The following is a 27,915-nucleotide window of genomic DNA, read 5'->3' as shown; positions in this document are numbered from 1 at the left end:
AATGTATACTAATGGCTTCAGTAAAAAGCAGAATGTACATTCAGTGTTCAAGGCATTCGCATGCACACACTCTCAGTTGGCTTCACCATTTAGAAATGATGATTTTATCTGATAGCACATTTCTTGAGGGGGATATTTCTCTGTTAATGTAATCATAATTTCTGAGCATAAGTGCCACGGCTGCCTAATCTGTCTATTTTATTCTATAGCACTCATCACCTAGAATCCAAGTGCTGCACAGGTAGAGTAGATCTGTATGCTGATATGTATAGTGAACTTCAAAGAGGATTCTGCTCCTCACTCTTGGCCAGTTGTGTTAGGCTGTTCTTTTTGAAAAGTGTAGCTAACGTGGGAAAGTTTAGCAGGTGTGTGGGTCTAGCAGTGTGCTCTAGTAGCAGATTCTAGAGGTTTTTGCCAAAGGACATTGCTGCCAACCAAATAATTCCTTGATTAGATTACATGGCAAAGAATCTGGATTGATTTTATGAAATTAAGATAATGCTGCATTGGTTTGAATTTTAAGCAATGTATTGTTTGTTTTTCTACAATTATGAGGATAATAAATACATTCATTATAAATTAAATACTGTGGGTTAGCTAGTTTATCCCCTTCCATGGAAAACCTTTTGCTTCCAAAAACGCACAGGATTTGCAGATTCTCATTCCCTCCTTGAAGCAAGAATGGCAATCCTGTGGAAGAAACTCAGCTTGCAATATCCACAAAGGCAAGAAGTCCATGGAAAACTTTGGCCCTAAATCTGTCGATCGCTCTCTAATCACGCAGAGCTGACCACAGGCTCAACCTCTGTTCATAACATGCTGTAGTCATGTACTTTGCTGTCACTGAATCATCTGTCCCTTCCCCCATGATGGGTCAATGTAGGGTTGCCAATTTTGGTTGGATGTATTCCTGGAGATTTCATCACATGACATAATCTTTAATTGAAGATTAATCTTCAATTCCTGGAGGCTCCAGGTCAATCCTGGACAGTTGGCAACCCTAGGTCAATGCCACATCCAGGTGATTGATGTTGCTGGCTGCCTTACCAGGGGCGCATGCAGTCATATTTCAGGTAACACAAAACCAGGAAATACCAAGAATCTTGTGTGAATGTTATTAATATGACCTTTCCAGACCTGTTTTGCAGACTAAAGAGGTTCAAATAAGCATACTTTTTCAATGCTGAACTAAAGGGAGCCTCTGTACTTTTGTCACCTGGCCAGCAGCAAATAGGAGGTCATTATTATGCAAACAATGGTGTCTTATTTTGTTAATGTTGCAAATGAAAGATACACTATGTATAATGTAATTGAGCTGCCTACTTTGAAAAACAAGGAGGGGCGTTCTCTCTCTGATTGGAAGTGGGATCACTTGGGGGTAATGAAGTTACATTTTTATTATCCTTCTGCAAGTTTTGGATGGAAAGACTTGCATACAGCACTCAGTATGGAAAACTCAGTACTTGTGTTTCTCTCCATGTATAACCATTAATGGGCTTTTTCTGTAGAGAACAAAGTGAAATCTGTGTGGTTTTGTCTCCTATTCTAAATGGGGAACAAATTTGCGAGTAGGACCACTTTCTTCGTCTCCATTTTCCAGGTATCAATTCTGAAAGCAGTGACAAGGTGACCCCTGTTTGAAAGATAAGAATAGTACAATCCATTTCTTTCAGCTGTCTTTTCAAATGGCAAGCAGTGAACAAGCTATCCTGATGTTTTCAGGAATAAAGGGGCTCTTCCAGAGTTTGCGGGGGAAACACTGTGTTTATAGAAATACTCTACATTGCATTGTTGAAACTGTTTGTCAATTACCTTTACTGACAAAATAAATCTGTGCAAATAACTCATTATTTCAGCAGCAGCAGATGTCCATAGTTTTACAAATTAAGGCCATTTCTGTAGGGAATCCCTGGATTCAGCAGTATACAATGAGTAGCTAAAAATAATCTGTAAGGCGTTTGAAAATCATCCCTTCTGAACTGCAGTGGTTGTGAAAGATAATTTGTGGTTCTCACAGAATACTCAGCAAATTGTGTCTTTCATCTGAATTTTATTTTTACAGATAAACATTACATTTTTCATATTGCAAAATTGTAAGTTTGCATTTGTTAATTTAAATGATTGGCTCTATATTTTCCTCTGTTGACATTTAAACTGTTGGTAAACATTATCATCTTAAATGGCTGTTTGTGGCAACCGTGGGCTGAATTTATAAATGTATACAATTTTATCAAAGCATAATGTGATGTTTCTGCATTTTTTTAACATGCAGCATGTTAGAATGTATATGACACATTTAGTATGGATTGGCCTACTCCAGTCATACAAAGGAATGCACTAATGGAAGTAAGAAGTATCTTGCTTTATGGCAGAATTTCACATGGACTTAACGCCTTAAGTGCACATGAAAATGCCAAAAGCAGCTTAAAGGTGACCTAAAAAATATTTAAAAATCATTTTTGTATCTTTTTTTGCTTCTTTAGGAAGACGGTCTAAAAGGTTTTGGTAGGTTGGGTTGGGTTTTTTTAAGGGGTTAGCAGAGGGTATTTGTACTTAAAGGGCCATAGCTGAGTCCCAGGTTACTGGGAGCAGTGTCAGTGAAATCCTGGCTCCACTGAAGTCAATTGGAGCTTTAGCATTTTTCACATTTGCATCTGCAGTCTAATTGCATGGGTGCCCTGGACCCTAAATTTAGCTTGTGTGTATGTGTCTCCCAGCTCCCTTGTAATTCCCACCAGTAAAGAGCCTTTGACTTTGGTTTGGCACTGAGGATCTTCATTTAGTGCACAGATGGTAAAATTCCATCCAATACCCTTGCATCACTACACTAGTTAAAATAAAATTCCTTTTTTTTTTTTGTTACAAAATGCTAATTCTGAAACTAAAATCCGGGCTAGAAAATTTAGACATATATATTATAATAATCTAATACTAGATTTAAATGGTGCAGTGAACTCCCTAGCCAAATATTTTATTTGAAAAATGTTTCTGCAGTTTAAGAATATTCTTTCCCTTCTGGTTCTCTGGTGTTGAGGATTTTGTGACTGCAACTTCCTCTTATAGCAAACTTTCTGCTTATGGATTCCTCTGCTAGGATACATCCTACGGGGAATCTAGCCAGACATAAGAGAGAGAATAACAGTATACAAACACATAATTGTATTGGTTTCAGTACCAAATCCATTATTTTATTCCTGTTATGAGAGTTGCCAAATGGAAGTTTTATGAATTAAGACCATCAGAAGTGTCTGTGGTGGTTGTGTATTAGTCCTTTGTTGAGGAAGAAAGTGTAGCTTCTATGTCTATATTTTATTTTTGCTTCTGTCCGTGCCATTTCTCAAATCCTTTTATCAGAATGCCATGATGCAGTCATGTTAACCATTTCTCCTTCACTTCCATCTTGCCAGCTCCTCTTTACTGTTCCCCAAGTAAGAGAAAGATGTTTCTATCTTTGGACAAGGCCTAGAACTGAACTGCTATAGCTAATTATGGATTTTCCATGTCATAAACTACATCATGGGTGCAATATTAAAATGGTTTATCTAGTAGAGCCGGTCGAATAGTAGAAAATGTGTTTGCAAATTATTTATTTTTAAAAAATTGTTGGGTCAGTTACTTGCAGTGAATAATTTGGACAGTTCTACTATTAGATAGTATGACCTGTATTTAGAGGTAACTGTTCTGCCATATATTCCTTAGGTACATATTAGGCAAGCTTTACCAAGCCACTTAAAATTGCTTTGCATTTTTCATTCCATTGTGATGGCTAGTGACTGTCTGTTTGTAATTGCCATGAATTATACTAATGTTACACAGTGGACTAGTTAATGTAGAACAGAATATTTGAAAGTGTTTACATGAAGATTTAATTAATCTCAAACTCACATCCTCATGTAATACTTCAGAATGTATGCATGCACAAAACATAAATAATATATTTATTTCACCTCTCAACATAAATTGCTTCCCAGGAATGAATGCTTATTTTACAGAAACTTTTTTAATGTGAAAAAGCAAAATACAGGAGTAACAAGTAAATCAGTCATACCTGACACTAAGCTTCTGATTGAAACGAGGAGTCTTACTTGGGTGAAACCAAAGACCAAAAGTAACTTAAGCCAAGGAACTACCAAATGGCTCTTTTTCCTCGGGACTCCCCTGCTCTGTTACTGGGGCCAAGTGTTCTCTGTGGTATTTAGCAGTAATTGCAGCATAGGCACAACCATACACAGCAGCTGCCAACATCATTAGACACACAATTCCACAGACAACTCCAGTTATTACTACAGTGGCAATTGCATGACGCAAACTAACTGGCCTTGGCTTTGGTTTAGGTTCACAGTCTGAACGGCTACTTTCTCCATTTTCATTGTGCTGAGTGTGCTTCAGAGAACTTCTGTGCTCAAAGTTATGGTGATGAATATTAGCCAGATGAATATTAGCGACTGTGGGAGGGCATGCCCCGTACATCTCATAAGGAATTTTGAGGAGGTCCTTTCCCTTCCAATTTTCTGGTGTTGAGCATATAATGCCATCACTTATTCCTCCTGAAAAGAACATATTAAAGTCTTGAGCTCTTTGGTGTTCTGAATTTTCTGTATGTAAAAACAAAATGAAGCCCAATGGAATTTATAAACTGCTTCATTTTTCTACTTTTAAACAATTTACAACCATATATTATTTTGTGTATGTTTCCAATTAGTTAAACACTAGGATTATAACACTTTTATATACTCAAATAAGCAATTACTTGTAACCAATAATTCATTAGGAGTACATTTACCTGTACTTTATCAATGTTTATAGTAAAAACAAAACAACCCCTCCATCCCCACACCACCACCAGACACACACACCCAGTAGTATAAAAATAGGCAGGTATAAAGCCATAAGTGAAACCAAAGAGCTATTATTACCAAGCACATTCTTACCACTACTTTTTTTAATAAACATAGATGGAAACAATATGTCTTTTGTAAACATTTCCTATTAGCATTCACAGCAATGGTCCTTGAAGTAGTGATAATTCTGACACTATGTGCTAACATTTGCCATGCTGCAAATTGTTAAAATAAAATATCCTATATGCCCTGATTTTTTCTACATAGTTTATAAAAGCATGATACCATTCACATTACATGCCAAAACCAGTATTCTCCATACAAAAGTTAGAAAAGTAAAGCAGTTGAATTTTCTAATTTCAAAGTTGTCCATACAGTATATCCTATGTATTTTATTAGACTCATAGATTTTAAGACCAGAAGGGACTATTATGATCATCTAGTCTGACCTGCACATTGCAGGCCATAGAACCTCACCCACCCACTCCGGTAATAGACCCATAACTTCTGGCTGAGTTACTGAAGTCCTCAAATCATGACTTAAAGACTTCAAGTTACAGAGAATCCACCATCTACACTAGTGTAAACCTGAAAGTGACTCGTGCCCCATGCAGCCTTTAGGGCTGGTACCTGCTCTCCGCTGAATGGGTGAACTTGGTGTGGCGGGAATGGAGTAGGGAGCCTTTTCACCCTTGCTCAAGCAGCGGGGCAGGATCAGTCCTTAGTGCATTAGAGCACATATGTATCAGAAGTCAGCTCCCTTACCATCCCACATATCATGGCCCTATAGCTACTGGGTAGGGCTACAACCATTGTATATTTTCAAGTTTGCATTATTCAAAAGTAACTGAATCAAGTCACTTCAAAATTCCTCTCCCTCTGTGGCCAGGCATGGAAATTTTAATCTTAAAAAGAATTTGTTTTAGAAGCTGGTGAGTTAAGATTGGCCCATACCAAATTTCTAAGACCACCTTCCCGACAAATATTGGTGATGTTCCAAGATGAATCAGAGCCTAGCAGCTGAAGCCTTGATCTGTAACAGGTCAAACCAAAAGCCTGGATCCAAAGACTTCCAAACATGGACATTTTCAGTGTGGATATGGCTGAAGTTCCAAATTTGGCAGCTCTGATCCTTCCATGGTTATGAGTGACTGAAAAGGGTGTTGGAATGGAAAACTACAATTCTACCATCACTTAAGCATTCTCTTTAATTATTTAAGTATATGAAACAAGAATCAATTGCTTGAGTTGCATTCAGTTCAAGAAATCTTTTATTCTTCGTCAAGTGATGGTCCCAATCAGTGTTCCACTGAGGGTTATGCGCAAATGCCTGGAACCAGAGCTTTTCAAAGTAGTTATGTCCATCGGTCCATGCATGCACCCTTGCACTGCCTTATGGTTTCGCCCAAGGTGATAAAAGGTGGGGTAGACATCTTCAGTTCCTTCTCACCGCCACATGGTCTGTGTCAGAGCTTCTGCTGTCCTCTTGTCCTTAGTAATGCATTTTCCAAAACTTTTAAGAAAAACTTTTTTTATTTTCATATTTAGTCAGGATTCTTCAGGTTTTTGTAGTGGTTTTATTGTTTTTAGAAGTTTTGTAGGTTTAAGGGCTGGAGATCTCACTTCGGCGGTTACCTGGCAAACAATCCCCAACTCCCTCTACCCCCTACAGCACCCAGGTCTTGGTACTGTATATAGTCAAGATTTTTGCTGTTTCTGGAGCAATTTTCTTGTTTCTAAAAGTTTGGTACGATTAAGGACTTGGGACTGTGCTTCTGCGGTTCTCTGCCGAACAATTCCCCCCGGTACTGGATTATGCCAAAAAGTCCATGATTCAAAGTCTGCCCTTTCTGCCCATGCTTGTTTTCCCTCAGCGATGAGTACCAACACTGCCTGTACTATTTGGGGGAAGCCCACACCGTGTCCAGATGCGGTATCAGCCTCTCCTTCCCTGCTTGTTCATGGGAAGGCAGAGTCTTTTGTCCTAAAAAGCACCTCATGCAAGTTACCATGGGGCTGCAGTCAGATCCTGGTCAGGGAACCCCCCCCCTTCCCCCGTACATTGGCCTGAACAGTCCAAGAGAGTGTCTCCTACCATGGATCCTCAGTCCGGCTCCACTGGTACCAGTGCTATGGACCCTGCGTCAAGGCCTAGTCGTGAGTCATGGGAGCATGCACATAAGCATGACAGTAAGTCTTTCTCCAGTCTAAGAAAGATGCTGTGCTGTCCACAAGTTCCGGCCACGGAGCAGCACCAAATTCCAAGTCCCACAAGAGCAACAAAAAGTTGCTCAACAGACCCTCCAGTTCCAGACCCACATACCACTCCTGCATCGGCATCATTGGTCCAGAGACGGATCCCTTTACTGGCCCCAGTTCTGTCCATAAACCAGGAGCTGTTGACTCAGGGAGACTCAAAAATCCTCCTGGACCTCATCAGCTGTCCTCCCCTGGAAAGGATGAGGTTTCCATGAGTTCCAGAACTCTTGCCAACTAAGAGAGCCCCATCCACTGTCTCGAATCTGCCACCTTCTGGCTGAATTCCTCCAACACACCCCATTTTGTTGGCACCACCATTTGCACAGGACTCTGGTTCCTCTGAGCTTGAGGATCCAGATGTTACGCATGGTCTGCTGCCCGTTCTGAAGACATACCTATCAGAAGGTCCCAGTGGCACCATGGCAATACCCTACCTTAGCTCAGCCCAGGAGCCACTGGTACTTGACTCCTTGGGCACCATTGCTTCAACAGCAGGATCAACCAGGTAGGCCATATTGGAGCTCATGGCCCCAGTTCTACCATCTATGAGCCTCCACAGAAATGCCCAAAGGCCCACAGATCTCATCCACCTGTTTTGATGATGAAGTCATCTGCACAACATGCCCAATCTTTGCTAAGCGATATTTCTGAGTGCAACTAGAGAGCCATCAACCACTTTGCACCCCAATGGTTTTACCAGCCACCCCTTTTGGGGGCCATCTCAAACTCTTTCTGACAGCATGGAGAGTAATAACAACAGACAAAATGGGTCCTGGGTATCATTCGACATGGCTATACCATTGAGTTTGTGACGCTGCCTCTTCCACATCCCCTGTGCTGATCCCATGCCAGGCATCACTCTCACAACAGTATTCTTACCCTAGAGGTGGACTCCCCCTGCAGAGAGGTGCAATGGAGCCAGTCCCCACAGCCTTTCAAGTATTCAAACTGTTTTCTGGTACACAAGAAGGGGGATGAGACCAATCTTGGATCTCAGATGCCTCAACTGTTCCTTTCGCTAGCCAAAGTTCTATGTGGTCACTGAAGCAACTACATCTTCCCTCCCCTACCACTCTTGTCATGTGTCTGTCACAAACTCCAGTGGGAAAGGGTGATGGTCATCCTGATTGCTCCGTTCTGGCCTTGCCAGTTCTGATTGCCTCTTCTTCTCCACCCTCTCCCACTCCCGACGTTTCCGGGACTGCTCACAGAACATAGCGGCAGACTCTGGCACCCCAATCCGTGGACGCTTCACTTGACAGCTTGGTTTTTGGGTGGATGCCTCCGCTAGCACAGGAGTGTCTGTTGGCAGTATGAGATGTCCTCTCCAGTAGCAGAAAGAACTCCACAAGACAATCCTACCAAGCAAAATGGGTGTGTTTCACTTCTTGGGCCCAACAGACAGGTCTTTCCCCTGAGGCCCTGGGCATCCCAATGCTCTTAGATCAGTGGTTCTCAAACTTATTCTGTTTCCCTTCCCCTTGTGTTTGTAGTCATTTACTGCCTCCACCCCCTCCAAGTACCTATACTCTTCAGGTCTCTCTGGCCTTTCAGCATTAGCTATCAACCTCAGAGAGCCAGCAGGCATTTCCCTCTGCTTCTCTCAGCCTTCAGCTCTCTCCAGTCATGGCTGTTGGGCCTGGGGAAGCTTGTAGGTGACCTCCTGACTACCTTTGTACCTTCTGTTTTCACCTGCATTGATCTGGCTTCACTGCTCAATGAGGGAACTCTCACTGCTCCACCTTCAGGGGCATCCCCTCCTCTGAGTGCTCTTTATTCTCAGGTTTCAGAGTAGCGGCCATGTTAGTCTGTATCCGCAAAAAGAAAAGGAATACTTGTGGCACCTTGGAGACTAACAAATTTATTTGAGCATAAGCTTTCGTGAGCTACAGCTCACTTCATCGGATGCATGCAGTGGAAAATACAGTGGGGAGATTTATATATGCAGAGAACATGAAACAATACATACACACTGTAGCAAGAGTGATCAGGTAAGATGAGCTATTACCAGCAGGAGGGGAGGGGGAACCTTTTGCAGTGATAATCAAGGTGGGCCATTTCCAGCAGTTGACAAGAACATGTGAGGAACAGTGGGCGAGGGGGGAGGAAATAAACATGGGGAAGTAGTTTTACTTTGTGTAATGACACATCCACTCCCAGTCTTTATTCAAGCCTAAATTAATTGTATCCAGTTTGCAAATTAATTCCAATTTAGCAGTCTCTCCTTGGAGTCTGTAATATTCTCAGGACTCTTTCTTCCTTTCTAAACGCTATCAGTGTTCTGAACTCTCATTTATAACTCCCTGGGGCCAGCCACACCCAACTCATTACATCAAGCTAGGGTGCACTTGACTGGAATGCAAGAGCTGAGCCCAGTTTCATTTAAGGGACCAGCTACCCTGCTACAGGAACATAACTTATTTTGGTTAGTATAAGTCACAGAAGAATAATACTGGAGAAATATTAGAGTACAGAATATCTAGACTTCTTCCAACACTGGTCGTTAAAATGCGTTTGTGTGTTGCATTTCACTTGATTTTTTAAAATTTTGGCAAATTTTTGTAAATCAAAGGTGAGACAGGAAAAAAAATCACTGAATTGCCAAACAATGGCTAAAAGAAAAGGAGGACTTGTGGCACCTTAGAGACTAACCAATTTATTTGAGCATGAGCTTTCGTGAGCTACAGCTCACTTCATCAGATTTATACCGTGGAAACTGCAGCAGACTTTATATACACACAGAGAATATGAAACAATACCTCCTCCCACCCCACTGTCCTGCTGGTAATAGCTTATCTAAAGTGATCAACAGGTGGGCCATTTCCAGCACAAATCCAGGTTTTCTCACCCTCCACCCCCCCCACACAAATTCACTCTCCTGCTGGTGCTAGCCCATCCAAAGTGACAACTCTTTACATAATCAAGTCGGGCTATTTCCTGCATAGATCCAGGTTTTCTCACATCCCCCCCACCCCCATACACACACAAACTCACTCTCCTGCTGGTAATAGCTCATCTAAACTGACCACTCTCCAAGTTTAAATCCAAGTTAAACCAGAACATCTGGGGGGGGGGGTAGGAAAAAACAAGAGGAAACAGGCTACCTTGCATAATGACTTAGCCACTCCCAGTCTCTATTTAAGCCTAAATTAATAGTATCCAATTTGCAAATGAATTCCAATTCAGCAGTTTCTCGCTGGAGTCTGGATTTGAAGTTTTTTTGTTTTAAGATAGCGACCTTCATGTCTGTGATTGCGTGACCAGAGAGATTGAAGTGTTCTCCGACTGGTTTATGAATGTTATAATTCTTGACATCTGATTTGTGTCCATTTATTCTTTTACGTAGAGACTGTCCAGTTTGACCAATGTACATGGCAGAGGGGCATTGCTGGCACATGATGGCATATATCACATTGGTGGATGTGCAGGTGAACGAGCCTCTGATAGTGTGGCTGATGTTATTAGGCCCTGTGATGGTGTCCCCTGAATAGATATGTGGGCACAATTGGCAACGGGCTTTGTTGCAAGGATAAGTTCCTGGGTTAGTGGTTCTGTTGTGTGGTATGTGCCCCAGCAATGGTTCCCTCACCCCACCTAGCAATATTGTTAACCTATCCAACTATACTCTCAGCCCAGCAGAAGCAGCTGTTCTATCTCGGGGCCTCTCCTTCTGCCCCTCCACCCCCACGAACATGATACAGTTCTGTGGCGACCTAGAATCCTATTTTCGACGTCTCCGTCTCAAGGAATATTTCCAAAATACCTCTGAACAACATACTAATCCACAGAGGTCTCCCTGCCAACACTACAGAAAGAGGGATTCTAGATGGACTCCTCCTGAAGGTCGAAACAGCAGACTGGACTTCTACATAGAGTGCTTCCGCCGACGTGCACGGGCTGAAATTGTGGAAAAGCAGCATCACTTGCCCCATAACCTCAGCCATGCGGAACGCAATGCCATCCACAGCCTCAGAAACAACTCTGACATCATAATCAAAAAGGCTGACAAAGGAGGTGCTGTTGTCATCATGAATAGGTCGGAATATGAACAAGAGGCTGCTCGGCAGCTCTCCAACACGAGTTTCTACAAGCCATTACCCTATGATCCCACTGAGAGTTACCAAAAGCAACTACAGCATTTGCTCAAGAAACTTCCTGAAAAAGCACAAGATCAAATCCGCACAGACACACCCCTGGAACCCTGACCTGGGATATTCTATCTACTACCCAAGATCCATAAACCTGGAAATCCTGGGCGCCCCATCATCTCAGGCATTGGCACCCTGACAGCAGGATTGTCTGGCTATGTAGACTCCCTCCTCAGGCCCTACGCTACCAGCACTCCCAGCTACCTTCGAGACACCACTGACTTCCTGAGGAAACTTCAATCCATCGGTGATCTTCCTGATAACACCATCCTGGCTACTATGGATGTAGAAGCCCTCTACACCAACATTCCACACAAAGATGGACTACAAGCCGTCAAGAACACTATCCCCGATAATGTCACGGCTAACCTGGTGGCTGAACTTTGTGACTTTGTCCTTACCCATAACTATTTCACATTTGGGGACAATGTATACCTTCAGATCAGCGGCACTGCTATGGGTACCCGCATGGCCCCACAGTATGCCAACATTTTTATGGCTGATTTAGAACAACGCTTCCTCAGCTCTCGTCCCCTAAAGCCCCTACTCTACTTGCGCTATATTGATGACATCTTCATCATCTGGACCCATGGAAAAGAAGCCCTTGAGGAATTCCACCATGATTTCAACAATTTCCATCCCACCACCAACCTCAGCCTGGTCCAGTCCACACAAGAGATCCACTTCCTGGACACTACAGTGCTAATAAACAATGGCCACATAAACACCACCCTATACCGGAAACCTACTGACCTCTATTCCTACCTGCATGCCTCCAGCTTTCACCCTGACCACACCACACGATCCATCGTCTACAGCCAAGCTCTGCGATACAACCGCATTTGCTCCAACCCCTCAGACAGAGACAAACACCTACAAGATCTCTGTCAAGCTTTCTTACAACTACAATACCCACCTGCAGAAGTAAAGAAACAGATTGATAGAGCCAGAAGAGTTCCCAGAAATTACCTACTACAGGACAGGCCTAACAAAGAAAATAACAGAACGCCACTAGCGGTCACCTTCAGCCCCCAACTAAAACCCCTCCAACGCATTATTAAGGATCTACAACCTATCCTAAAGGATGACCCAACACTCTCACAAGTCTTGGGAGACAGGCCAGTCCTTGCCTACAGACAGCCCCGCAACCTGAAGCAAATACTCACCAACAACCACATACCACACAACAGAACCACTAACCCAGGAACTTATCCTTGCAACAAAGCCCGTTGCCAATTGTGCCCACATATCTATTCAGGGGACACCATCACAGGGCCTAATAACATCAGCCACACTATCAGAGGCTCGTTCACCTGCACATCCACCAATGTGATATATGCCATCATGTGCCAGCAATGCCCCTCTGCCATGTACATTGGTCAAACTGGACAGTCTCTACGTAAAAGAATAAATGGACACAAATCAGATGTCAAGAATTATAACATTCATAAACCAGTCGGAGAACACTTCAATCTCTCTGGTCACGCAATCACAGACATGAAGGTCGCTATCTTAAAACAAAAAAACTTCAAATCCAGACTCCAGCGAGAAACTGCTGAATTGGAATTCATTTGCAAATTGGATACTATTAATTTAGGCTTAAATAGAGACTGGGAGTGGCTAAGTCATTATGCAAGGTAGCCTGTTTCCTCTTGTTTTTTCCTACCCCCCCCCCCAGATGTTCTGGTTTAACTTGGATTTAAACTTGGAGAGTGGTCAGTTTAGATGAGCTATTACCAGCAGGAGAGTGAGTTTGTGTGTGTATGGGGGTGGGGGGGATGTGAGAAAACCTGGATCTATGCAGGAAATAGCCCGACTTGATTATGTAAAGAGTTGTCACTTTGGATGGGCTAGCACCAGCAGGAGAGTGAATTTGTGTGGGGGGGGTGGAGGGTGAGAAAACCTGGATTTGTGCTGGAAATGGCCCACCTGTTGATCACTTTAGATAAGCTATTACCAGCAGGACAGTGGGGTGGGAGGAGGTATTGTTTCATATTCTCTGTGTGTATATAAAGTCTGCTGCAGTTTCCACGGTATAAATCTGATGAAGTGAGCTGTAGCTCACGAAAGCTCATGCACAAATAAATTGGTTAGTCTCTAAGGTGCCACAAGTACTCCTTTTCTTTTTGCGAATACAGACTAACACGGCTGTTCCTCTGAAACCAAACAATGTCTGTGTTTCTGAGATAAACTAAAGAAGCTGTGCTGCTGGCATAGTAATTAAGATAATCTGATATGCTTATCTTGGATCATTACCTTCTGCTGCATACAGAATTCAGAACCCCTGCTAAAATTTGTTCTAGGGAATAGGTCCAGCAAAATGTAACAAAAGCCTGGAAGCTGAAACAAATAACTTAATAGTTTAACAGTCCAGAAAGTCGTATGACTTTAACCCTGGGAGAGAAAGCCCTCAGGAGACTAATTTTTATCAGTTAAATTACAGACCCACTCTATCAACTTAGCCTGTTGAATATTTTGATAAATTGCACATATCACTGGCTTAAAAGCTTGTTTAATTTTATTTATTATTTTCTATAACTAATCCCACCTGTTACCTAGCCAAGTATTAGGCATCTTGTACTGATGGAACTTAATTAAATGTACTTTAGATGCTTTAACACAGATCCAAACGGACCAGATCCTTGTCTGTGCCAATGCTGCTTCTAGAACAGATGGCTCTGGAGGTGCTATTACACCATCATTCCGGCTCCCCACTCCTAGAACGCCTGAGAGCTGTGCCTCCAGCACAGTTTAGAACAGCCTCAAGTCCACTCTAAGTTGTGCCCAGCTGCAATGGCTTAACTTGTGCTGGAGATTCCCCTTATGCTAACCATTTCCTTCAGGTACACAATAAATGCTGCTTTCCGTCTGCGCTGGGTATGCTAAGGAACTGGCCCAATGATTTGGCCACAGCATAAAAAGAGAGCTACTGTAAAAAGAAATATGTCTCTTCTCATGGTGGTAATTCCTGAAATAAAAATAAAATTTTGAGGGGGGGGTGTAGTTTAGTGATTACCTGTGGTGTACTCAGTGTGTGACTGGATGGTAGTGAGAATTTCCTGGTGAAACATTTGGAGACTTGATTGTTTGTTACCAATTCACTAACTGGACATATAAATTGTCCAATTATATACATTTCATTTTAACAAGGAAGTGTGCATATGAACTTTAAACAGTTCTAGTAACCAAAGTGTGAGGTTTTTAAGGTTATTTTTGCAAGGTTTAAAGTTATTCTTGCACAAAGTCACTTAAAAGTAATTAATTAGAAGGAGAAATAAGGAGTGAAAATTAGTTGGTTAGTTCCACAGAAACTCTTCTGTTTGTTGAATGATTAAAGCAACTCTATTTAGGCACAACAAAGGACAATCTGTCATGGGTTATGACATGTCAGATTTCCTTTCAATCTCATCTCTTCAGCCTTCCTTCTGTGCACAAACCGAATCTCATCTTCAAAATTCCTGCCCATATAACTATGAGTGAAGGCTATCAATGGACACTGAATAGCAATTGTGTTACAGAGGGCAAACAGAAGACATAGAGCATCTTCACATGAGCTGTTGCCTTGTACCATGCCAATATGTTGATCTACGTACAGATAGGAAACCAAGGAAGTATTTGTATCACATTCATGCATCAATGTTTATTTTAGAGGAAATAGGATTGGCTTGTTCTTTTGACTTCTCAAAGTCTGACTAGCTCCCACAGCAATCAGAGCCAGGTCTTCCTTTAATTTTAATACTTTTCACTTCCTACACTGCATATAAAAGAGATATACTTAAAAAAAAACAAACATTTTAGGATTATAAATGATTTTTTTCCCTTTTATCTAATCATCTTGGATTCTAAAGCTGCTCAGAACAAAGCATTGCAATGCCATTCAAAAGCAGAGCGAGACAACTTCTGACTTACAAAAAACAGAGTTAAGTCTTATTCTCTTTTTATGTAGAATAACTAAGGGATTTATAAATGGAAGAGATTAAATGCAGGTAGAGATATGGCCAAACAACTTTGTGCTGCTTTTAAACTACATACAAACTTCATTTTTCCTTTACCGTGGCATTGTGTATTTCTGTATTATCATTTTAATCCAGTGGTTAGGGCACTCCGCTGGAAGGGGGCAGACCCAAGTTCAAGTCCTTACTAGAATGAATAATTATTTATACAAGCAGCTTCACCAGGAGACACTGAGAGAGACCTCCCCCAGAGTAGTCAGTAGCCTGGTAGGCACTAATCTCTGGGGGTTCAAATCCCTGCTCCAAAGTGGGGATTCCCATATCCCAGGTGAATATCCTAAGTACCGGGCTAAAAGTTATAAGATATATACCACACCACAACCATTACCTCTATTTCCTCTTTTTTTTTTAATTGAGCCTATTTTAAAAGTCTGGAAACAAAATGCTTTGCGTCAAACTACATGTTTCCTTTGCCAATATTTATTTAAATTCTGGATTCAATTTAACCCAAATTGAGTTTATGTTCTTGAACTTCTAGCAGTCTGAAAACTCAGGTATTTGCCAAACTCTAGTCCAGAGCAGAGAGAAAGTTAAGTATGTGCTTAAGTGCTTTCTGGTATCAAGGCCATGGTAGCTCGGATAGATCAAGTATATGTTAGACCATTTTCTTTACATTTTATCTAATAGAGAAAATTACTTACCTCTGTATAAAAAGCTCTCTAGCCACAGTTTAAGGCCAATGACATGACAAGTGCATTGCCATGGATTATTCTTGAAAAGAACAACTTTCAGGTTTGGGAGGGATTCCAGCAGAATTCTGTCCAGTCTTTGAACCTTGTTATACTTAACAGACAATAAAGTTATATTCTCTGTATTATTTCCTAGAGTTTCAGGCAAATGTAATATACTGTTGGATGACAAATCCAGTTCTTTTAATTGAGGGAGGAAATTGAAAGTCTTGTTTTCTAGGTAATGAATCAAGTTCTTGGTTAGGTTTAGAACCTGTAGATATCGTAATCCTTGGAAAGCACCCGATGACAAATTTGAAACAGAATTATTAGACAAGTCTAAAATTTTGAGCAAAGGGGTCTCATTGAATGCATTTTGATTGATTTTCCAAATATGGTTATTCTGCAACTGTAATATTAGAGTTTCAGGAGGTATGTGGGAGGGAATTTCAACAAGTCCTTGATTCCTGCAGTCCACTGTCTTTGACGTTTGATGACATAGGCACTTTTCGGGGCATCCACATACCATATGCATTAGTACAATGATACTTGAAACCAAAAGCAGTTCACCTGTACAAGAAGTAAAAGAAGTGATAATGTGGTGAAACTAATTTATAATCGGTGTGTTTTGGTAATACAAACATTGGTAGCATAGACAAAAGATGTACCTTTTGGTAATGGACAATAATGCACATTTGTTTCACAGTTTGGTACATCAGAATAGTATAAATCAGCCCTGGATAAAATTTTGGAAACCTCATATAATGTAGACTAAAGATAATTTTTCTCTAGTTTCAAACTGAGCTACTTTTCATGGCTTTATCTTAAATGCAAATAACTTTTAGCAAGCTTAGCCATCACCCCCTTGCCATAAAAATATGATGAATTTCTAGCTGCTACATACCCATAGGAATGAAACACTCTCATAGAGTTCCCAAGGATATTAAATTGTAATGTTTATCTTTCTATAGTGATAGTGGTTCCGAGCCAGTGATTCTGAATCACTGTATGTTAAAATTGCAAGCACAGTCCCTGTTTAGTTACTTTTTTGATTGAATGTTGCACCTTAAAGAATTAAGCTTGTGTTCCTTTAGAGAAAACAATAATCTTCAAAGACTTCACTACAGAGGATTCAACAAAAGTTTCCAGTGAGCCAGATTTTTTTAGTCTGTTCTTTAAAATATCCACCCATGTTTATGCTTATTAATTGAAATTCCTTTATCTGAATGCCAGCTGTATTTTCCAAAGATTTGAACATCTATCCACTAAGCAAACATTTGTGAAGTACAGTTAAAATGATAAATGAGGTGACAGGAGTACTCAATGATATTTAATATTTAAAATTATCTACTCCCATGGCTCCTGACAGTGATCCAGTTGGCTTTGACTGAAATAATAATACCTTGTACCTGTCATATGTGGTTAACGCTATTCCTTTAAAAACATCATGCTGCCTAAAGTTATGTTAATATGCATACAATGGAATAATAAAGATATATTAGGGAGTCTTGGCTGCTGATCCCATATGAATTATTTTGGCTCCGGAGAATCAGAGCAATAGGTGGATAAATCCTTTTTAACATTGTCTTTGTGATGCATCGAATCATTAATAGTATCTGTTATTTCAAAGTAGAAAAGCTTCTCATCAATTATTATTTAAAAGTCTTGGAAAATAAAGGATACAGTGCATATTGACGTGTAGAGCTCAAACATTAATTAGTAACAGGAACACTATCTTAAAAGAACAACAGAATGAGATTTCCGTATTGAACACATTAAATCTGTAAATGAAAGGTTTGGATTTTTGTGACAACAATTTACCTTGCAAACCACTTATTAATTAACACTCTAAATGAAATTGTATTTGAAAATTTTGCTACAGTGCCTGAATTCTGTGTTCAAGAAAAAAATATTCTGTAGCATTGTGCCGTTTTACAACTGTTAGCTTCAGAAACAAGAAAAACAACTTAAACAGTAACTTCCACTGTAAAGTTAAAAATAGAAACTGGTTAGCAAAGGAAATATTTCTTTACAGAGCACTTCACTATAGGTCTAAAAAGTAAATTATAGCTCACCTTTCATGGTGGTTCTATTGTTGTCCTGCTTGCAGAAAGCTTAGTCCAAGTTTACTTAGAACAGTAATTTACACTATATTACAACTTGAAGTGTGTGTCAGGACTATGAACTAATCCAGTTTCCTTTATACCTTCATTTTGTAGTTTACAAAGGAGCTTTAACTATTTGTTCTAGTGAGTAACTCCATCAGCTTTGGTTGTTGTTGCATTCATTTCCCCCCCTCTATCACACTTTTTTTTTTTTACAGTCCACCTATTACTCTGAGTTTTTCTCTGCCTTTCTTATTCAGTCAACTAGCCCTGCAAAGAATGTCTGTCAGCTCAAACTGGACAGCTGTAGTATACAAATCATGAGCTGATAGCCTACCCTTTTCTATTATTTAATCTGCTTCAAATCCAAGGTACAAAAATAAGGCTGCCTTTTTAAAATCCAATGTAGTTTCTGAATTCTGTGGGATTATTAGCCATGCTGTGTTAATTCCTCAAGATCAGATGACTCTGAACATGGATTCTAGTTTTCCTGGGTTGTGATTGGAGGCAATGGAGTGTGTAATAATACTAGAAATAGGCTTGCATGTTGATGACATGGTTTTGACAGTGCAGTTGTTTGCTCTTCTGGGGCTTATTCTTCTGACATCCACAGGGATTAACTGTGCTGACAGGATTTTGTTGCATGGGAACACAGAGCTGGTGCCTTCCTTGGTAAGAATGGCAAACATATTTGTATGGGATACTAAAAATATTGGTCTGCTTTTTTCGCAAATGCGTTGACACTTTAAGTGACATTTGATTGAAAACTCATATTTCACATGGTAATATATTGACTTTATCTCACTGTTAACTTCTTTAGAAATAAAATAACACTTCACATTGTAGCATTCACAATAGTAAAAGGGCTAATGGCGTATGACTGCCATAGAATTAAAGCTGCGATAAGGTGTTCAAAGGAATGTGAAATCTGGTATAATGAGCTCCTTTAAGGTCACATGCTCACTTTTATGCATCTGTTAGCTTTGTCATGAAGAGGGCCCTTGAAACTGCACCATCACAAAATGTCAAGCCTCTCCAAATGCTGACCATACAATGTAACATTGTTAGGGCCAAATTCTGCCTTTGGATGCACAAGAACAGCTTGCAGTGAACTCAGCTACTAGTCTTATTTGTAATACTATGAGATGATGCAGAAAGTGTCTCAGCTTAATTTTTGGTTTGTACATTAATTAGCTTGAGCTTTCAGGAGACCGAGAGCCAAATTCTGCCTCTACATTATTTATGCAATAATTTATAAACTAATTTCTGAAGTTCTTTCTTCTCTAGTTAATCTTAACATAAAAACAGAAGAATGGCCATACTGGGTCAGACCAAAGGTCCATCCAGCCCAGTATCCTGTCTGCTCTCAGTGACCAATGCCAGGTACCCCAGAGGGAGTGAACCTAACAGGTAATGATCAAGTGGTGTCTCTCCTGCCATCCATCTCCACCCTCTGACAAACAGAGGCTAGGGACACCATTCCTTACCCATCATGGCTAATAGCCATTAATGGACTTAACCTCCATGAATTTATCTAGTTCTCTTTTAAACCTTGTTATAGTCCTAGCCTTCACAACCTCCTCAGGCAAGGAGTTCCACAAGTTGACTGTGTGCTGTGTGAAGAACTTCCTTTTATTTGTTTTAAACCTGCAGCCCATTAATTTCATTTGGTGGGCCCTAGTTCTTGTATTACGGGCACAAGTAAATAACTTTTCCTTATTCACTTTCTCCACACCACTCATGATTTTATATACCTCTATCATATCACCCTTTAGTCTCCTTTTTTCCAAGCTGAATTATAAATATCTTCTACAAATATAAGTAAGATTGCCACCCTGAAGAAAGCAAAGCAATCCACTGCGTACTTCTCCTACACACCCTTTAATACTAAGGTTGTACTCCAGTTGGAGTTAGGGTATTCCACTCTCCCAGCAGGAAAACACTTGATCAAAGAGGTGGGTCTTGCAATATGCTGTGAACGTGGCAAAGTTTGGACTCAGTCTTGACTGTTTCAGAGCCTAGATCTGCAACCCAGACTGTTCACCAGGAAAGCTTTGGCCAAGGCCCCATATAGGTGCATATGGAATTCTTTCACTTGAAGTGCCCGGAATGAATGCTGCCCTGAGACAGAGAGAGAGAGAGCACCCATTGGTCACAGATATGGACAGGTTTCAGCCCAATTTAGGGCTTTGTGGCAGAGGAGCAGGACTTTGAATTGGATAGGATCCTGTAGATTGCAAAGCACTTGTGCAGTATATTCTTGTCAGTGTTTCTTCTTTAGGAGGTGGACCACTATAGGCTATATTAGCTGTAATTTCTAGGTAGCCTTCATGGGCATTACACTGGTCTTACCTGGAGTTGACAAAAGCAGGAATTCAAAAGACCGGCTCTTCTTCCAGCAGAAAATGACAATATTTCCTGGTCAGATGTATGCTGAAAAGGCTGATTTGGCCTCTACTGCTATTGGACAAGTCTCTGCTCCTGGGTGTCCTAACAGTTCACACATACATGAACCTGCCAGTGATTCCAGTGGGAGTTGCCTAGGCATATGCAAGGGTAGAATTTTTGGCCCTGAGTTTGGAGAGGAGAGTTGATATTGCAGATTCATTTCCAAAGTGGAGCTTTTATGCTTTCCCCAACTCCGCCCCAAATTGTGGCACCTTACAAATGTGGTAACTAAATAGAAATTGTTCAAGGAAGGTGAGGAAAAAATTGGAAAAATTAGAACTATATAATTCTTTGTTACTATCTGGAGGTACTTTGTTGAACTGTATCTGACACCAGTCAAAAGAATCGAAGGAAAGCTGAACAGTGACTGAAAATGTAGAGCAACTGACACTCTGTAAAGTAATCATGATTTTTCATCCACTGAATAGTACAGTTACTGCTGTAGATGACAGACTGTATAGTTCAGGGGTGGCCAACCTGAGCCTGAGAAGGAGACAGAATTTACCAATGTACGTTGCCAAAGAGCCACAGTAATGTGTCAGCAGCCCACCATCAGCTCCCCGACCCCGATCCCAGCACCTCCCACCCACCAGCAGTCCTGCCAATCAGCAGCTCCCCCTCCCTCCCTGAACCTCCCTATCAGCTCTTTTGTGGCCTGCAGGAGGGTCGGGGGGGAAGGGGGAAGGAGCAAGGGCACTGCAGGCTCAGGGGAGGGGGCAGGAAGGGGTGTAGTGTGGGAAGGGCCTGTGGCAGAGTCAGGAGTTGAGCAGTGAGCACACCCGGCACATTGGAAAGTTGGCACCTGTAGCTCCAGCCTTGGAGTCGGTGCCTATACAAGGATCCTCATATTAACTTCTGAAGAGCCGCATGTGGCTCCAGAGCCACAGATTGGCCACCCCGGTCTAGTTTCTTAAACCCTTGTTGAATGACACATCATGTTGTTTCGAGATGAAAGACAACACAGTGAAAAAGAATCCTATGAATGTGAGTCACATGGCACCACAGTAGCACTTAAATGCTTTGACTTTCCAAATGTGTTGAATTTAAAGGCCAGGGGTAGTGGCCTTCACATTAATACCAAACTATATAAAAGGTTAAAACAAAGGCTTCCAAACCTTAGTGCTATAAGTTATTGCTACCTGTCCCACCCCCTGCAAATGCATGCACAAATGGAAGTAAATATTGTGTTTAACAGTGACTAATTTTAATTAGGATTGACCTAGATGTAAATGGGGCTACTGTAACATTTAGAGATGAGCCACTGTAACACTCAGAAATAACACTTTTAGCAGCCCTGCTAGCAGCAAGTGTTCCACATCTTTGATTTTTATGTTTTGCTGTTTGAAGCCACAGCAGCTGGGAATGCCCTTGCCTTAAGTGTTGCCTCACTGCAGTTCCTGCAACAAAGGCCATTCCTCCATTCTTGACATATCCCATCCCTTGCATCAATGATGACTGACATTAGGGCCCCCCTAGCAACTCCTGACCTTGTTACAGGATACAGTAACTCTTCATGTTGTTGTTTCCTGCTATGGCTCTGTTTTTTCTCACTTTAAAAATTCTCCACGGATTTTAGTAAAGTTTTCCGTAGGCTGATTAATTCAATGATCTGAGTGTGTGTGTGTGTGTGTGTGTGTGTGTGTAAGAGAGCTTGCTATCCAGGTGTATTTCCTGTGCTCTTGTGTGAACTAACTTTGTGTGAACTAACAGAAGCTGTAAAGAATGCCTTTCAAGTGCCTATCTTAGTCTGAGTAATCCTTTGCAGCTACAATTGTGTTATTTTTAGCACTCAACAAATTGAAAAGATGTTCACAGGGCAAGGTCATTGAAAGTTAAGCACTGTGTGAGGTTCATTTCCAACAATAACACAGGGCTTGTTTTATGTTCTCTGCATCATGATATAAGAAGTTATTGCTTTTTTTAGTTAAATCTTCATGCCCCATTCAACTTTGGAAACCTATGATTAAATCTGTTAATTCACCTTTCATGTGTGTGTAGGTGTTTTCTTCCCTATATAGAAATCAGTGAAGATATGTATTTGTAAACAGAGTTTTTCCCACCCTATAATACATGTTCTATTCCTGTTTCTTAGTAGTAATGCTTTGGTTATGAGAGAAAAGTCTGATGTGGTGAAAATTACAATACTGAGGCAAGTAGAGATTTGCCAGAAACAGAACAACCATGAAATCTGCTCTACTTCTCGGCACTTGAACATTAAGATTTTCTCTTCTTTGATGTGGTGCAGCAACTATTGTTGTGACCACTTAAGCTAACTTGTGCCTTGCTGTATCAGAATGTAATATGATGTTTCTCATCACAAATGTAAAGACAACCCACTAAACTAACACCCTCTATCCCTGCTGCCCCTTAGTGGGGGCACCCCACTGACCAATGATTAGAAGATAGTTTGTCACAGTTCTAGCCAAAAGCAGTTGATTACTTCATATTCAGAAGAAGGAGTATGGTTCTATTTACAGAAAAACACCCTGGATTTAAAGAGAATCTAGCAATAGGGAAATAATATGAAGATAAACAAATGTGTCAAATACTTTAAAGCTACAACATTCTGTTTCTAATACATTTTATATCAAGTACAGAAAGGCATCATTACATATGAAATTTGCTCATAAGCACAGTGCTTTCTGGTCATTTCACGCTTGTACTTTCCTTCTGTTTTTGACATGGAATTGGCTAAAATAGCAACAGTTGCTTAACCTAGAAATTGTGTGAACATTAGATTTCCATTCTGCTAATGAATGATTTTAAACTAGTTAAACGAATAATCTTGTCTTGGAAATCTCTGATGCAATTCAAAGCAATACAGTCTCTTCTTCAAATTGAGCTTGTGGACAAAACCCATGAATAATACTGAAACAGCCCACCTATCACCTCTTGCAAAATAAGCATAATATTGCGTCAGAAAACATAGTATTGTATCATGGGAGACTGTCCCAGTCTTTCCTGGCTATGGGCCACATTCTGATACAAGAGGATGAGAGGACACAAGAAGCTCTTTCAGTTTCTGGATCTGATGACAGTCTTGGTGCTCAAGGAGTGCGAGGACTCCACCAAACTTGTTCAGTATTCCGTCTCAAAATTGAACATTGTATACTTAACAATGAATATCCTTCTGCATAGTAAGCCCCCAACTCATCAAGATAAAGTAATTAACAAGAGATGGCAAAATCTTCAGAAAGGAATACAAAGTATTCTGACCTATTTATGAATAACGGTCAAAGGACTGTTTTGATATATCTGGGGTTGCAAAGGAATACCTTTGTGTCATTCACCTATGAAATAAGCTGGCAGTGGGTTTGCTTCATGATTGGAAGATGACAGCCAAGCCTGGCTGTAAGACGCTGGAAGGATTTTGGGTTAGCGTTTGCTCTCGTGACATAATAATGTGCTGTTAGTTAAATTTAAGCTCTAGAGTGCATGTTAGGATTTTATTTTATATGTAACCCTTTGTTCCTAGTATTTCTGCTTGCTATCATTTGAATCTCTGTTCTTAAATAAAATTATACTTGCTTTCTCTGTGAACCAATCTAAGTGCTGTGTGTTAAGCGGAGGTGTATTCTACAGTGAAACTGGTAAACTGTGGTGTACTGTTCATTTAGGAACAGAGAATCTGGAATTCTGTGAGTGTCCAGTGGATCAGCGGCTGGGCACTCCAGGGAAATGTTTGCTGGACTTGGGGGTTCGAGTGTCCCTATCGCTAACCTGCAGAGGACAGCAGAGTCCAGCGGGCTGAGAAGGAAGTGCTTGTGCTGCTTGTGGCTGGTAGTGTCAGGGAGCCAACCTGTGGGCAGGGGCGGCAGGTTTGTATAATTTTTGGTGGTGCCCAGAACAGGTCCAAGTTTCCTCCCCCCCCCACACACACACACCTGCCTTGTAAGCCAATATACAGTAACTCCTCACTTAAAGTCATCCAGCTAACGTTGTTTTATTGTTCCGTTACTGATCAATTAGAGCAGTGGCTCTCAAACTTTTTTTTCCACGGACTACTTGAAAATTGCTGAGGGTCTTGGTGGACCACTTAATGATCTTTCCAAATGTTGTTTGTAACGTTAGCTAACTATTGTAAAATGTTTTGGATAAAATTGCTATATAAAAAACCCCCTTAATAATAAACAACTTTTTTTGTTCTACACGTAAAAGCACACAACTCATATTTTAATTAGTAGTCGTAACCTTTCTAATATGATGGATGTGCCCTGTCCCCCAGTGCAGCAGCCCCCAAGCTGGGGCTGGGAAGGATGAGGGACTCTCTCCCTCTCTCCCCAAGCCTGCGTGGCTCCAATAATTAGGTGGATGGCCCTTCATTCTCTCATGTGCGGCCGCCCAAGAGTGCACCTTAGAGGGAACTCTCCGCAGACCACCTGAATGGACCACAGTTTGAGAACCTCTAAATTAGGGAACATGCTTGTTTAAAGTTGCACACTGCTCCCTTTTAGTGTTGTTTGGCAGCCGCCTGCTTTGTCCACAGCTTGCAGAAGGAGCAGCCTGTTGGAGCGCTAGTGGTGGGGGCTTGGAACCAGGGTGGGCCGGCAGCCCCCCTACCAGCTCCCCTAAGTTCCCTGTGCGACTGCTGCCCAGCAGACTATCAATTGCTGGACAGTTCAAGTGTCCCTCCCCCCCACACTACCCTGGGCTGCTCCTGCCCTCTGCCTTGGAGCTGCTCTGGGAGCCTCCTGCTTGCTGTGCAGGGAGGGAGGGGGAAGAGGAGTGCTCATGTCAGGGTGTCCCCCTCCCCCATTCCTGCCCCCACCCATCTCCACAGAGCAGCGAGGGACACAACAGGGCTCAGAATGGAGGGAGCTTGCTGGCAGCAGCTGCTGTCTCAAAGTCTCTCTCTCACACACAGGGTATGTGTCTGTCTGCCATGCTGTCTCCCCCCCACCCCTTCCATTCCTGCTGCCTTACAGAGTGTGAGGCAGCATTACCAACAATGTGTTAACCTGTGAGGGCTCAGCCGAGTGCTAGTTCATCATTTAGCAGTAGGGCATCCCCTGGGAAATATCCCACCCTCTGACTCCTCCACCTCAACCAAGCTTCACAATCATCAGCACTGCGTACCAGTATTAAATTGTTTGTTTAAAACTCATACTGTGTATATATATAAAATAGTCTTTTGCCTGGCAAAAAAAAATTCCCTGGAACCTAACCCCCATATTTACATTCATTCTTATGGGGAAATTGGATTTGCTTAACATCGTTTCACTTAAAGTAGCATTTTCCAGGAACATATCATAACAATGTTAAGCAAGGAGTTACTGTATATTTTTTAAAATAATGTAAAAATATGAGGGCTCTGGGGTGGAGCTGGTCATGGGGTTAGGCTGTGGGGGGGGCTCAGGCAGAGGGCTGGGGTGCGGGGGTGAGGGCTGGGGATGAGGGGTGCAGGGGTGTGGGAGGGGCTCAGGGTGGGGCAGAGGGTTGCGGTGCGGGGGTGAGGGCTCTGGGGTGGGGTGGGGCTGGGGATGAGGGGTTTGGGAGGGGCTTGGGGTGGGGCAGAGGGTTGTGGTGCAGGGGGTGATGGCTCTGGCTGGGGGTGAGGGCTCTGGAGTGGGAAAGGGCTGGGGATGAGGGGTTTGGGCCCTGGGGCAAGGGCCAGAGAGGAGGATCCCCCCCAGCCCTCTCCCCGCAGGCAGCAGCGAGCTGTGGGGAGGGCTCCCCCTGCACCACACTCACCTTGCACCACTGTCACTGCACGTGCTCCTAGGGCCCCTCTCAGGTACAGGAAGCCCCCTCACCTCCTCTGTGGTGGGTGCCGTGAGGGGGGGCTGCCATCACATGTGCTCCTCCTCTCCTGCTGCTGCCCCTCACTGTAGCCTCACTGGGGGTGGGGCTTCCCCTTGTCCAGCGTGGGGCAGGAGCGGTTGTGACAGATTTCTGTTACCAGTGTGCCTGAAGCGTCAGGTGATCAGTCTGAGGCCACAGGATCGTTAAGGGTGGAGATGACGTAACACACCACGTGTCAAAATTTTAAAGCTTTATTGATAAAATAATAAAATAACAGCAGAGAGTATTGGGAACGCTCCCCATGTCACTCAGGGGAAGAAAGAAAGCATTAATGCCCCAAGCCCTAACCCACTTTCATACTCACACATGCACGACCCAGACTGGCCAAGTCTGGGTGTAACGTCAGAAGAAAGGGGAGGAGGGAGGTAGACGGGAGTGCTGTCCTGGGCCCAGGCAGTCCAAGGATCTGTTGTGCTCTCCAAGTTGCTCTGGCTCTCAGGACGTTTTAAGTCCTGGGCTCCCTTGGGGGTGTATCTCTGCTCCTAGTGCTCTTTGTGCCAGTCTTTGTGCTTTCTGTGGTCTCTTCACCATTCCCAGGGACACAGGTCATCTTGTCGGTGTTTTTACTTTCTGCAGCCCTGGACTGTGTTTTTGATCAGGCTGACCTTGCTGTCTTGCATGTCTGGGCAGTTGGATTTTTCTTTCTCACTTTTGCCCAGGAAAGCCTGAAGCCCCCATCTTTCTCTGCTGTCAGCCAAGTTTCGGCTGTGAGCAGTGTCCCTGGGCTGCTGGGGCCAGTGTCTTATCTTCCGACTGAGCTAGCTGAAATTCCCGTTAGTTGTTCTCTGCTCTCTTCTTCTTCTCCCCCTTCTCGGCCTCTCGTACCCTGTAAAGGAAACTTCCACTCTCCACTCACACATCTTTGACCCTCCCTCAAGTGCTTCGTGATGCTTGCAACAGTGTTAGCCATACAGTGCTGATCTGCCTTCCCTGAAGACTCCCTGAGGGAGGGGGGGCCATTGAGGTGTGACACGGTGACTGCAGGTGGGGGGGGGGGGCTGTGCTGGTGGAGGGTCCCACTGGAAAATGAAAGGGTCTGAGGGCCAAGGCTGGATGGGGGGCAGCAATGGTTGGGGGGGCACTAGGACCCTGAAGCAGCAGTTGATGCAGGGAGGCAGCATAGAGCTGCAGAGGAGAGTCAGGGATGCTCTGCTCCAGACCCCGGGGAGGCGGGCGGGGGCAGCAAGTGGGGGTCGAGGGACACTCGGGGGAGGTGCGTGGGGATGGCAGGCGGGGTTGGAGGAGAGACCCGGCCCCAAACATTGGTGGAGCTGGGCCCCCGGGCCCTGAATATTGCTGGAGCCCATATAACTCGCACACACAACTCGCCACCCCTGCCTGTGGGGGGCACAGACAAGACTTCCTCATGCTAAGAGCAGCTGGTAGTGAGATGCCCCATGACCATGGGTTCCCCTGAGAAGCATCACAACTCTGCATGAGGCACAGTTTACTCAGAAACTGCTAACCAGGTGAATTTACCAAACTCCTTTATGTGTCTCTGCCCAGGCTGGCTACAGAGGTGGAAGCTCCTGATTGACTGGGCTGGGGGATGACTAGAGTGATACCAGCTAGGGATTGAGAATGTCAAACTTTGCCAGTGCCCCTGCTTGGTTACTGCATAGCTTAAGGGA

The 27,915-nt window shown here is 42.6% G+C and overlaps 2 protein-coding genes across 9 annotated transcripts in view; one reads left to right on the top strand and one right to left on the bottom strand.

Moving 5' to 3' along the window:
• The window catches only part of CACNA2D3 (calcium voltage-gated channel auxiliary subunit alpha2delta 3), a 729,133-nt gene that overhangs the window by 608,043 nt on the left and 93,175 nt on the right, over positions 1–27,915 (top strand). The window lies entirely within an intron of this gene.
• On the bottom strand, positions 1,960–27,084 carry LRTM1 (leucine rich repeat transmembrane protein 1). Of its 2 annotated transcripts, none has more exons than XM_075130334.1 (3): positions 26,589–27,084; positions 15,903–16,499; positions 1,960–4,547 (listed from the first exon to the last, which is right to left on the bottom strand). In XM_075130334.1, the coding sequence occupies exons 1-3, from the start codon at positions 26,590–26,592 to the stop codon at positions 4,114–4,116; spliced, it is 1,035 nt and encodes a 344-aa protein (XP_074986435.1). In that variant the 5' UTR covers positions 26,593–27,084; the 3' UTR covers positions 1,960–4,113. The 2 variants fall into 2 exon arrangements, with proteins under 2 accessions (XP_074986435.1, XP_048713095.2); XM_048857138.2 differs by lacking the exon at positions 26,589–27,084 and adding an exon at positions 18,005–18,531.

The sequence above is a fragment of the Caretta caretta genome, chromosome 7, assembly GCF_965140235.1.
Source record: "Caretta caretta isolate rCarCar2 chromosome 7, rCarCar1.hap1, whole genome shotgun sequence".
Lineage (NCBI taxonomy): Eukaryota > Metazoa > Chordata > Testudines > Cheloniidae > Caretta > Caretta caretta.
Note: the sequence above shows the minus strand (reverse complement) of the source record. Positions and strands in the feature narration are given on the sequence as shown.